General features: G+C 40.7%; 1 protein-coding gene across 2 annotated transcripts in view; it reads left to right on the top strand.

Annotated features, from left to right (window-relative positions):
• Positions 1–7,411, top strand: part of ptgs1 (prostaglandin-endoperoxide synthase 1) — an 11,669-nt gene extending 4,258 nt beyond the window's left edge. Inside the window, exons 5-11 of one of the 2 annotated variants that reach the window (XM_024276021.2) lie at positions 1,206–1,349; positions 1,419–1,600; positions 1,710–1,793; positions 2,719–2,965; positions 4,986–5,272; positions 5,475–5,622; positions 6,648–7,411. In XM_024276021.2, the coding sequence (XP_024131789.1) occupies positions 1,206–1,349; positions 1,419–1,600; positions 1,710–1,793; positions 2,719–2,965; positions 4,986–5,272; positions 5,475–5,622; positions 6,648–6,994 (1,439 nt within the window). In that variant the 3' untranslated portion in view covers positions 6,995–7,411. Of the gene's footprint in view, positions 1–1,205; positions 1,350–1,418; positions 1,601–1,709; positions 1,794–2,718; positions 2,966–4,973; positions 5,273–5,474; positions 5,623–6,647 lie in introns of both variants that reach the window. The other variant, XM_036213615.1, reaches the window with a different exon arrangement.
• The last annotated feature ends 6,434 nt before the right edge of the window (positions 7,412–13,845 follow it).

Raw genomic sequence — 13,845 nt, 5'->3', positions numbered from 1 at the left:
AGATACTAAATAAGGTGAAAAAACCTTTAAAATGAATGTTAAAATATTAAAAATGTTATTTAATGTTAACAAATTGAAATACTATAGCAACATTACTTACAAATATAATGTAAACCGAAAAAATATCAAAAAAATATCAAAAATACTTAATAATTGTATTTTGAATAAAATTATTAAAATACTATTACAAAATACCTAAAATACTATGTAAAGTAAAAAAAATACTATAACAATAGTATTAAAAGTACTTAGGCATGTTGTGACAAAAAGTTAAGAAAAATAAAATAAAATACTATTACAAAATGCTTAAAATACTATGCAAAGTCGATAAAACTTAAAAACACTATTAAAAATACTGAAAAATGTTATGTAAAACGAACCTTAAAGTACTATTACAAAAATAACTAAACAAAAAAACTTTAAACTTAAATATAAAAAATATGACTACAAATATACTTAGAATACTGTGTAAAGTAAAAAAACGTTGAAGTACTATTAAAAATACTTTAAAATGTTTAGAAAAGTGAAAAATTGAAATAACAGCAAAAATAGTTAAAATACTATGTAAAGTTAAAAAAGCACCGAATATAGATAAAAATGTTGTGTAAAATAAAAAGAAAATTAAACCACTATTCCAAAAATAGTTAAAATACCATATAAAGTAAAAATAAAAACTTTACTAAAAAGTTACTAGTGATCTAGTTTTGACTCATGTTGAGGATAATAAGAAGTTCAAAGTAGAAACCAGTTCTGTGTTTTGGAAATGTTCCTCTAAATGGGAATCACTCCCAACAAGCAGATCTAATGTCTTCCGGACTGAAGCTGATTTGAAAACAAAAACGATCTGGTTTTTATTTTTACACTCAAATAAAATACGTTTCAGGTTAGCTTAAGAATTTGATTGGAAAACGTATTAATTCAAAAGCATTTGTGTTTTTTGTGACGTCATTTTACGTCGGGGTCGATGGGGACTGCTGTTCTAGTGTGACGAGCCACCTAGTGGTTATTGGGTGAACTGCCTGGTTTGTGTTCTGTTTATTCTGTCCATAAACAAGAAGTTCTTTTGTTATTAATCGGCTCTAATAGTTGATTGTTTTTCACACAATTCCCCTAATTTTTAGAAAAATCCACATGATTTTTTTTCCTGAGACGATGTTTAAGACAAACATTTCTCTAGTAAATGATATTCTCGCTTTCTGTTTCAGTCAGAAGTGATCTGGTTCCGAGCCCCCCCACCTACAACACCAAGTATGGCTACCTGAGCTGGGAGGCGTACCACAACACCTCCTACTACACCCGGATCCTCCCTCCTGTTCCTGCAGACTGCCCTGTGCCCATGGGAACTAAAGGTGAGACGCACCGGTCGACCTGGACCTCTGTCCTCCAGAAGAAGACTTCACGAGTTTGTCCTTCTGCAGGGAAACCCGTCCTTCCAGATGTCAAGCTGTTGACCGAAAGATTCTTCAGGAGGCAAAAGTTTCGTCCAGATCCGCAAGGAACCAATCTGATGTTTGCCTTCATGGCTCAACACTTCACCCACCAGTTCTTCAAGACCAACCGCAAAGCTGAAGGAGGTTTCACCAACGCTCTGGGACACGGGGTGAGGAGCACCCACTCAGAGGGATCAATGACCTGCTCATATTTAAGGATTTAGAGATCAATAACAGGTCCATTAATATGATTTTAAACCAGATCGTTTCATCTCTCAGGTGGATGCCAGCAATATTTATGGAGAAGACCTCGACAGACAACATCAACTTCGGCTTCACAAAGATGGAAAACTAAAGTACCAGGTGGTCAACAGTTACACATCCGACACCTTCTTCATGGATTTTATTCCTATTGTTTCTGACTCAGGATCTAAATTAAAGTAAAGTACAGTCTGTGCTGCAAGCTCCGCCCCCAGACTACCACGACCCTCTATTTATCTCCTCAGGGATGATCGGCAAAACATCTTTCATTTTAGATGCAGAGTACCGTATATCTTCCAGTTGTGTCCTGTCTTCAATGAATTCAAACAGACGTTCGTTGCTTTAGACGCGTCGCTCCTTTAAGACCCCCCCCCCCCTCCAAAAAACAAACAAACAAACAAAAAACACACAGAAGCCGCGTGTGTTTGTGTTGTGAAGCAGTGCAGTGATGGGCGGGTCTACTACTAAAGGCAGATACAGATATATGGTATGTGCTTCCATCTTTGGAGAAACTTGGATTATTTTTGTGGGAGAAATACAGAGACGCTTCCAAAGACTCCAGGATGACGTCATGAAGCGGACTGCAGCAGGAGGCGGAGCTTTAGGAATCGAGTCGTTTTACTTCTGGTTACATTTAAGTAAAACCAGAAACTCAAACAGCAGAAATGAAATGTTTGACATCAACGTCAGAATGGATGCTAACATTAGTGATGTTTGATTCTTGGTAGTTAATTGATCTGTTCTAGGTTTTACCGCCTCAAACCTTCCATCACAACGAGCAAATACCCTCAGCGGTCGCCACCATTAGTTTCAGTTCTCAGAAAGACGTGCTTCCTTTTCAGGATATCAGAGATCGTTTTTGAAGATTACAAAAGGCAAATCTTTGATAACCCCAAAAGTTCTTGAGAAAATTCCTTTTATCTAGGAACCAATCAGTGAGATTGACAAAGTACAACATCTTCAGGAGCTTTAAAGATGAAACCTTTGACTTGACCATAGTCTGACCGGAGTTCTGGTGGATCTACAGCTGGTGGACGGTGAGATGTACCCCCCTACAGTTGCAGAGGTTCCCGTTCACATGGTGTACCCCGACAGTCTACCCCCCGAGCAGCGCCTGGCCATCGGACAGGAGGTGTTCGGCCTCCTGCCCGGCCTCACCATGTACGCCACCATCTGGCTGAGGGAGCACAACAGAGTCTGCGACATCCTGAAGGCAGAACATCCGACCTGGGATGATGAGCAGCTCTTCCAGACCTCCAGACTCATCATCATTGGTGAGAAAAAGTGGAACTATTTCAAATTCTTTGCAACAAAACGGTACTCGAATGTGCAAAAAGAACAAGTTAGAGAATCTCTGCTTAAACTCTTCTCTCTAACGTATTTGACCGACCTTCTGCTTCTGTGCAATTACCAGCATGAAGCCCATTGAGGCATTTTTGGTGGTTTTTGGGCCATATAAATAAAATGGAACTGAATTAAGTGTAAAATCAAGTGGAACTGTACACAGCAGCTTACCTTGAATTACAAGTGACACGTTTCTGTCAATCTTTGTCTTACGTCTTTTCTGCGGAAGACGAGAATGACCACACCAGACGTGGTTGTTTTCATCTTGTGTCTTTTTCTTTTGCTTCTTGCCATGTTTTCATGGCAACTACATGATGCCGAACTAAGCAGATTTTTGCAATTGCCTATTAATGGAGTGAAAATGGAAAAACTAACACCAACTTTGACGACCAACCATTGACTGTATCTGAGAACTGGCCCTAGTGACTGTGACGTCACTCATAGTAAATATTTTCCTTCAGGTCCTGTAGCGGCTGCGGACTCATGAGCCGCTAGAGAGGCTGCAGCACGACCTTGTTTGCGATGCACCCCAAAGAAGATGGAGAAAAAACTCATCTGGATGTGTCTTGATTTATTAAGTTCATAGACACGGATAACAGAAGTTGTGTAAACGATCAAAGCAAAATTCATTCCAAAATAAAAAGCAACTAAAGCGGTCAACAAAACATACCGGGCCCTGTACACCCTCTCAGAACCAGCAGAACCGAACCAAACCCAGGTGACAGGTCCGTCTAAATACGTCTTTCCTCATCACGTCACAAAAAACATTGAAATCATCAATAAACATGATCATGGCTGCTACAGGGCCTATATATAAGAGCATATGTCATGCTATTCTAAGCCTCTCACAGTAAAATAAATCAATATAAAGTATAATATATTATCTTTGGAATTATTTTTAATGGAATTGGTGTTATTTTCCCCACTTCCCAAGACCCCTCGATCTCTGAGGCTCCGCCTTTCACTCCTTGTGGGCGCCGCCCATTTCATGACATTCACTTAGAGCCGGTCTCAGCAGCAAGTCTGCTTTCATCCATGAAAAAAAATTAAATTCAACTAGTATAAAAACTGTTTTACCGATCACCACTAGCTCCACGGAGAACGTGAGTGTGTTGGAAGGGGCTGGTGCTCAGAGAGCAGGGTAGGAGAAGAATGTTCAGTGACTGGAGTAAAAACGCTTTGGAAGTGTTTTCTGTGAGGAATTAACATTATAATTCACTTAGAATCTCATTAAAGTTGCTCTTCCTTTGAAATAGGCCTTTTACGTCAATATAGTCGCCATTTTTTGGGATACATACGCTGCCATGTTGGAGCCAAACGTCATCAGTAAGCAGGGATTGATCCGAGTCGGTCTCTAAGGCAACCACTCACACCAATCAGGATTGAGCTTGTTGGAAGGCCACGCCCCTTAGCACTTCAAAGCGGGCTGCATGAAATCTGCCAATCAAACATTGGACATGAGGGGCAGCAGGCTCCACCTACTTTGATTGAGGCATCTGATTGGTCAGTTTATAACTTGAATAACTTGAACTGCAAAAATATATCATTAAAAAAAATATATCATTAGGAAGAAGAAGATCCAGAATAGTTATTCTGACAAATAGAATAATCGAATATTGACTGATTATTTCTCTATAGAAGTCTATGGGCTTCTTGGAGTCACTTCCTGTTTGGAATGCCAGGGGGCGGAGTCACTCAGTCCAGTTCTCACATACAGTCAATGCAACCAAATCTAGTTCAGGAATATTGAATTAGATGTATTGCCACATTAAGCTCTAAGCTAAATTACAATGAAAAGCTAACAGGAAGTGTTTGATCATAACATGCTGACTATAATTGTTATTTTGGCTTCATGCTTCTGTCTGATCGAAACTGCTCGGCTTCATTCCTCATGTCTTCATAACATGGTTCTTGTGTCAGTGCATCACATTGTGCCAGTGTCCATCTCAGGTCAGATCATCCGCATAATCATAGAAGAGTATGTGCATCATCTGAGCGGCTACCATCTGAAGCTGAAGTTTGAGCCCTCACTGCTTTTCAACGTGCGTTTCGAGTACAGCAACCGCATCGCCCTGGAGTTCTGTCACCTCTACCACTGGCACCCTCTGATGCCAGACGCCTTCCTCATCGACGGCGATGAAATCCCGCTAACCAGCTTCTTGTACAACACCTCCCTCCTCATGCACTACGGTGTGGAGAAAATGGTGGAAGGTTTCTCTCGACAGTCAGCAGGACAGGTATGAAAACAGCATCAACGTGAACATGAAGCACCGCTACGCTTTATTAGGCAGACCTGTCCAAATCCTCGTTAAGGAAAATGTCTTATTAGCATTTGACATGTTCAAGAGGATCCCCCTGCTCGGGCTTTACCTAAGGTTCAGACAGTTTTCTTCAGAACACACCACGTCTAAAAAAATGAAACTTTTTTCTGTCCTTCAGATCGGGGGAGGCCGTAACTCTCATGAAGCTCTCCTGAAGGTGGCCCAGATGGTGATCAAAGAGTCCAGAAGCACTCGTGTGCAGCCTTTCAATGAATACAGGAAAAGGTTCAACTTGAAGCCGTACAAATCCTTCCAGGAGTTCACAGGTAAGCAGGTGATTCGAGAGAATCCAACTTGAACTCAGGTGTCAGAAAATTATCTTTGAACAATTCTCCTTTAGCCTTGGTACCTTTTGGCTTCCTTTCATTTGTATTTCCTTGTTTTTTGTCATATTTATTATCATTTATTATAATGGTGATTTGTCGAGGAACAGTCCTGGCGACCCTCCACAAAGACGGGGAACGTGAAGGGGAGCGGTCCTCAAAACTCTCCATAGTGAGAGGAAACGTGAAGGGGAGCGGTCCTGATAATTCTACCTAGTGAGAGGAAACATGACGGAAAATGGTCCTGAAAACTCTTCCTTGTAACAGGAAACCTGAAAAGGAGTGGTCTCTCCTTATTGAGAGGAAACTTGAAGGGGAGCGGTCTTTTCCTAGAGACAGGAAGAATAACGGGGCATAGCCACAATAACACCCCGTAGTGACAAGAAACATGAAGGGGAGTAGTCTCTCTCTAGAGACAGGAAATGTGAAGGGGAGTGGTCTGACAGCTCTCTATAGTAAAAGGAAGCACAAGGGGTGGGGGGTGGGGGTCTCCCTCCTGACAGGAAACAGAAAGGGAGTAACCCTGGCAACAGAGAAATGGACAGTCAAACTGATGACCCTCTTCAGGGAGAGGCAACATGAAGAGGACCGGCAATCCTCCTTAGTTGCAGGAAAAATAAAGGGGTGTGACCTGAGCAACCCCCCGATTATTAGTTTCAACAAAGCTGGGGGAAAACCACCTTCTAGCAGAATGAAACAGGATTTGCAGAGGCCAGAGAACTCCAGTGACGATGCTCCTGTGTTTTTGGACACTAAACATGGCTAAAAACAGGAGGACAAACCTGAAATGAAACCAAAGGAAACATCCTCACAACTACAATCTGGTTCAAATCTTGATAGTCTTCAAGCTTCTGTTAAATAAAACTATTCATTTAATCTCCGTTACTAATCAGACAAAATGAGTCAGATTCTCTGAGCTCCAACTGAAGAACCAGAGGTGAATAACCGCCGCTTATCTTTTTGAACAGATGACAAAGAAATGGCTGCAGGTTTAGAAGAGCTGTACGGTGACATCGACGCTCTGGAGTTTTACCCCGGCGTCCTGCTGGAGAAAGCTCGAGCCAACGGGATATTCGGCGAGAGCATGGTGGAGATGGGCGCGCCCTTCTCCCTGAAGGGGCTGATGGGAAATCCCATCTGCTCTCCACAGTACTGGAAGCCCAGCACCTTTGGAGGAGAGACAGGCTTCAACATCGTCAAAACGTCCACTTTAAAGAAGCTCGTTTGTCTCAACACTAAGTGGTGTCCGTACGTGGCGTTCCACGTCCCACGAAACCAGGAGGCGGAAGGAGGAAAAACGAACACCGAACTCTGAGGAGGCGCCTCACCTGCTCAGAGGGAGGAAGGATGAATACTTGATTTAAGGTCCAGACTGTTTACCTGTGAACAAAAATGTTTCACCGTAAATTTCTCTGGTCTTTTTAAAAACTTCTACCTGTTTACATGCTTTTATTTTGGTAATTTCAGTTAAGTATTGTTTGCTTTTAGTTTATTTGTGTTAAGTTAGTAATTATTACTTTATTTGATGCATTTTTAATGTTTTTTGAAGCATAAAGTTTCTCAGTTTGGACAAAATGGAAATGGATCCAAGTGACAATTATTTAAAAGGAATTAGCATATTTGAAACACTTTGTACAAGAAATGTGATGCGAAAGACGAAGCCGTTAAACTAAGACTGACTCCGTCTCTGTGGTTTGATTATGTCTCTTTTCCGGTTTCTCTGTGGTTTAGCTTCCTTTTCCACCAAACAAGATAAGGATGACATGCTAGATAAGGAGGAGAAATTACAAACCAGCAGCTTGAGAACAACTTTAGATGAACAGATTTTGTGCATTTGTGAATCAAATACCATGACACATATATTGTATTAAAATAAAGAAAACAAATAAACTGTTGCTTTTGATTAAAGAATTGAACCGGTAGAGACACTGCGGATGTGAGGTGGGTTTAGCCCCCTGGTGTTCACACTAGAGCAGGAGGGAGGGGCTTCTTCTTTCTGGTTCTTGGAAGAGGCTTGGTGTGAAATGTCAAAGTGGTGCAATCAGAATTCTTCCCTTCTCTCTAAACCAGGGGTGTCAAACTCAATCACACAACGGTCAAAATCCAAAACACACCTCAGGTCACAGACCGAACAGGATAAACAGTTACTGAACACTCTAAAACAACATTTTTAAAACTTTAAAACTGTAACTTTTTAACATAATTCTGAACTAGATAAATATTATTTCCTGCAATACTGCTGGTGTGAATGCTGTAAGCTGAATTTGGCCACTGAAGATGCTGAAATTGATAACTAAAATTGCTGAAGTTAATAGCTGAAAACGCTGATAGTCAGCTACAATATGAGCCAAATGCCAAATTAGCCTAAAAAACAAACAGAAACCTCAGGTTAGCCAAAACAACTAGAATGTAACTGAAAAATTAACTTCAAAATACCCTAAAAATGTAAAAAACAAAAAAGTCTAAATTAGCCAAAGAAGCTAGCATGTAGCTGAAATATTAGATAAACTCCAACATAGCCTAAAAAAATCTTAGTAAATGTTAAAATAGTCCAAAAAGCTAGCAGAATACAAATTTTTAAAACTTTAAAACCACACATTTTTTTCATAATTATGAATAATAAAAAGTCAGGAATATTATTCCAGAATAAATCAACTTAAACCTTAAATAACTTTAAATATTTTACTCTCCATAAAAATATATTTGGTCAAAATTATATAAATTAGGAATGAGCACAAGATAATATCGGGCCATTATTAACAATAAAATAAAAATGATCTGGAGAGCCCCTGGGCCTTGACTTTGACTCATGTGCTCTAGCCCTTTATTTGAAGGAGAAGTTTAAGTCCAAGAGTGTCCAGGAAATGTATTTTTTAAATCCGACCCTCCAAGCAGAGAGATATATAGTCCTCCCCAGCGAGGCTAAACCGCGTTGCGCTGAGAATCATTTTTCGTCACGCGGGTGCGCTCTGAAGCATCGAGTAAAAAAGTTTCGACTTTTTGTTGTAGCACGACCTATATAAAGTTATAAAACCGCTGTTGTTATGTATATTCAAGCACTGGCTTCTGCTGCGCTAATGCTAACCGCCGATTATTGGCGACGTCATCACCGAAAGTGATGTCTGAATTATGAGACACTATTTTTTCTGAACGCTCCGTTTGGAGGGCTGAATGAAGGGGAAGGGAGAAGGGAAGAATTCAGATTGGGCCTTGGTGTCAGAATTCCAGCTGCAGTTATTTATTTATCTTTCATGATTAATTTTCAAACTTGAATTGAAGGCCATCCATATGTCTCTACTAAATCTGAATCTCTGATCGGTTAAACTTTCATTTCATTCAATGGTTGCAAATTTGTTTTGTAGAGCCCAAAACAGTCGAATAAACTTGTGTGAGCAGCATGTGAATGCGAGAGTTTTAAACTTGGAAGCTCAAAACATACATGTACACACATTTACAAAGAGCCTCGCTCAGAGCGAAGTATTGTTTGTGCCACTCATACCTGCATTACTGAGCGTTTCAGTCCTGATCTTCTGTTTACCTGACCCTGCTGCCTCTGTGATATCCATCGTCTGATCTCTGATGCTTCCATACTCATGTTTGACCTCTGCCTGCCCAGCCCTGCTTTAGCTTCATGGACTTTTAGTTATTGATTCTGGTCCTTCTGTCGATAAACCTGAACTTGGATCCATTCTTCTACCTGCCTGTTTGTGACACCGACCTCCACTCCTTTTTTGTATCACTTTGTCTTGATGTTGAGTTGTACCATCGAGACTAAAAACCTTCTGAAACATTTCACCATTCATCCACATGGCTTCATTAGTCTGAAGGTTCAGGGAAAAAACACATTTTCTGCAGATGTGTTTTCTTTTAATTCAAGACATTTTTTTGGACTTTCCCAAAAATTCAAGTAACAAAAAATGCCAACTGGATACCAATCAAAACAAGCAAACACAACTCAGTGTAGCACCTCAACAGCAAATAAATGTTTCAACGCTCACAGCTGCACCGTGGGTGGCGTTAGCACCCTTCACAGAGCTGTGAGGCTGTTACTTAAGTTTCAGAAAAGTTCTCACGCTGACATGTTGGCTGATGCTCTCAGCTTATCAGATGGTGTGGCTTTGAGAAATGAGTCAGTTATCATCACAGCTGGTACTTTTGCATTTCATGAGTCAACTTTGACTTAAACTCCTCAGTAATCTGCCTTCAAAGCCAGAATATTCCATCTATTGGTATGTTTTTAGGACAAAATAAGAATTTACAAACAAAATATGTTAAATAAATCCTATTGATGACATCCTGATAAAGCTCTAGTTCAGAGGAATGAGGAATCTTTCTTGTTGAATTTTGAAATAGTAAGAAATGAACTCTTCTTCTATTGTTTCTATTTAGGTATTAATAAAACTTTTAAAAGTAAAAGTGCTGTGTTGCAGTCCCCAGGATGGAATAACAAGACGGAGATTTTCAAACGGGTGCAGCAGTTTACTGTTGTTGATTGTCTTGTTTTACAGCGACTAACGGACATCCTCATTCACAAATAGCACCGTGAAAACTGTAAATAAACACAAAAATAATATACAATTTAACAAAAATGTTGGTTTGGAACACTCAAAATACACCAGTTCGATTTGTCACGTGCATACATGCTTTTTACTCAATAAAACAAAATATGAACTCGTCCATAAAAACATAATACATTTTTAATGTCCACAGGCTACTTAATTAAAGTCACACACCTCACTCCGCTTTCCAACGGCTGCAAGTTAAGGATCAATTCTCTACGCAAAAGTCCAGCGTGCCTGTCGCCATTTTAGTCCAACATGTGCTGATCTAGTGTACAAGTGAGGAAGAATGAACTGGGGGTGAGCGCCCCCCAGTGGACAACTACCGTACATTAACACTCCCAGCATATCATGTACAAACGTAAACAAACACATGATTTCCACTTTACATATGGACGTTAACAGACTCTTACAAGTCACTTCAGCCATACAAGAACATGTCTGACTTGAGCATAACAGACAGGGACAACGTCCAATTAGCATAGGTGCTAGTCACTTTCTACTTTCTGCAACTCATTTTTGATAATGACTACGTCGTTGACCTTTAGGTTTCGACGTGGTACGTGCCATTTTTGTCGAGTGGAAATGTTCCCAAGGTACTCTCTTTTCCATCTACTCCAGAACTGCTCAACGAGATATTGGACCCTGCACCACCGTTTCCTTGTATTCAAGTCCTCCTTTACGTTTTTTCCTGGAGGTGGTAATGCGACTTTGGTCTTCATGAGTATGAGGTGGTTTGGAGTGAGGGGTTGAGGCGATTTTGGATCGTTGATTGTGCTGACATTAATTATTGACATTGCCTCATAAAAGAGGGTCCTGAGGGAAGGATCATCCAGTCTGCTGGAACACTGAGTGATTGTGGCATTGAGAACATTGCGAATGATTAAGATCTGACGTTCCCAAACGCCTCCAGCATGACTAGCGGATGGGACATTGAACACAAACTCGCATTGCATGTCAGCTAAAGAAGCCTCCAGAGCATTTGAGTCACATTGTTTGAGAGCCTCCTTAAGTTCATTTTTCGCCCCTACAAAGTTTGTGCCTTGGTCACAGTATAGCTTGCTCACAGCTCCTCTGAGACTGATGAAACATCTCAGGGTGTTAATAAACAAATCTGTGAACAAATCTTCGAGCATTTCTATGTGGACTGCACGTGATGAAAGACAAGTGAAGAGTAGTCCATATTGTTTATGCTCTTTATGCCTTGCTTGGTAATGAATGGCCCAAAACAATCCATTCGACAGTACATGAAGGGCTCAGAGATTTCAACTCGTTCTTTAGGAAGCTCTGACATGCGCGGTTCCTCTGTTGGGCGTCGACATTGCACACATTCGTCCCTGATCTAAAATGGGATCTAATGGAAGCAGAAGACTTGAGCTTGGTGGGTTTTTTTCCCACCTTCAACATTTCCAGCTCTTGGGGAAAGGCATGCTGATGCAGAAGGCTTATTGCTCAGCTGCTTCTTTTCTTTCTTTGACAGTTACAAAACCAACATTTTGGGTTTGTTTGGAACTTAGCCTTTTTTCTCGCAATCACCTTGAGAAGCACTGTCCAACCTGCAACCCTTTCGAGGCGGCTTAATATGTCATTTTGTTTGGTTACAAGGGTTGTGGGCACTTTAAGGGCTCTGACCTCTGGATCTCCAACTAGCTGCTGTATTGTTTGGTTTGAATGGAATATCTGGCTCCCACAGAAACTTTGGACCCAATAACCAGCTACTTGACAGGAGGTCTGATGCACTGAGTCCTCTTGAGGCATGGTCAGCAGGGTTTTGCGTTGTATCAACGTGATGCCACTGTTTGAGGTCGGTAGTTTGTCTGATCAACTGGACCAAAAACGTGGAACCTACGTGCCTCATCATTGATATACTAAGGAACCACTTGGGAGTCTGTCCAAAAGTGCTCTTCATCGATGTGCATGTCGAGTTCAGCTTTGAGCGTGACTGCAGCAGAAAGCTCTAGCCGCGGAATGCTAGAGACCTTTGTGGGTGCAGCTCTTGCTTTAGCAATGACTAAACTGCAGTGCACTTTGTCTTTATCGTTCTTGCATCTTAAGTAAGAGCAAGTACCATTGCCTACATTGCTGGCGTCCCTAAAGTGATGCAGTTCTACTCTCACAATGTTGTTTAGATCAGGTGGATGATAACATCTGGAAACTAAGATGGTCTTCAGAGTTTGGCAACCATTTTTCCATTCCTCCCACCGTGAATGCAGGTGGTCAGGAATGGGATCATCCCACCCAATACCTCTGCGGCATAACTCTTGCTTTTACCACTGAGGATAAAGGGTGCTACGGAGCCAAGTGGGTCAAACAGGGAGGAGATTACAGATAATGTACTACTGCGAGTGGGGGTTTGCTCCTTTGTGCTGATAATGAAACTGAATGTGTCATTTTCAGTCGACCACTGGATACCGAGCACGTGCCTTCTGGTGTTGTCAGGTTTCAGACTGAGAGGTTCAGCTGCATCAGCTCTTTCTGAAGTCTCAAGATGGGAGAGAGCATCACTTTGATTTGAGTTGAACTTATGCAAACGGAGACCTGCCAGTTTGCACAGCTTTTGGGCCTCTGTAATGAGCTCTTTGGCTTCGTTGACTGAGGAAACTCTGGTCAGCCCGTCATCTACATAAAAGTTCTTTTCAACAAAGGCTGCGGCCTTGGGATAGTCATCCCTGTATTGCGGTGCTAAATACTTAAGGCCAAAATTTGCACAACCGGTAGAGGAGCCGGCCCCGAAACAAGTGGACAGCCATTCGATATTCTTTGGGCTCTGTGTCCAGCTGACCGCTCTCCCACCACAGAAATCTTAAGTAGTTGCGCATCTTTGTACTGGAACACTCAAAATACTCGAGTTCGATTTGTCACGTGCAAGTGAGGAAGAATGAACTAGGCTCGAGCGCCCCCCAGTGGCAACTACCGTACATTAACATGCTGCGTTTTATTGGAAACGTTTAACCCTTTTTTCACTTAATCTTTTACAGCTTTGTGATGTAAAGTGCATTCTTAAGGTGTTTAAATCTAAATTTCACCTTTAGCTTGAAGGATGACGTCTTCGTTGGGATGTTCGGATGATCTTTGACATCTTGCACAATATACTGAAATGTTCACGCTTTTTAAACTTACCAATCACTTAAATTTACTCCAAATTAAACCTGTAAAGCTCAATACGTCACAGAGTTGACAAAAAATGTTTTTTTTTCAGAATTAGGATGTTTACACTGTTTTATTAAATTCACCAAAGTTACAAGTTATGATACATTAATAATTCATTAATAATGTTTTCTCATTAACATCATTTTTCATCTTTTCCACATTTTGATCACAGTTTTTAAAAACCTTGTTTCAATTAACTTTCTTTCAGTATTGTGTAAAAACATTTGCTCAGCTAATAATTATGAATGATTGTCATTATGGCTCCTTTTCATCAAGTCACAACTGTCCTGTCTTTTTCCAGCTAAATGTATCCCTTCCTTTTGAAAAGAAACCCTTAAAATCACAAAACGGGATAAAGTCAACGACTCAGTGAATTAAACAAACTTTTATTGACATTTCAATTCCCCTCCTTTGGTTTGAAAAATGTCTAACAGTCAAGTCACTTTACATAGAAATC

This window comes from Oryzias melastigma, linkage group LG9, assembly GCF_002922805.2.
Source record: "Oryzias melastigma strain HK-1 linkage group LG9, ASM292280v2, whole genome shotgun sequence".
Classification (NCBI taxonomy): Eukaryota; Metazoa; Chordata; class Actinopteri; order Beloniformes; family Adrianichthyidae; genus Oryzias; species Oryzias melastigma.
The sequence above is the reverse complement of the archived record's forward strand: the minus strand, read 5'-3'. Positions and strand labels throughout refer to the sequence as shown.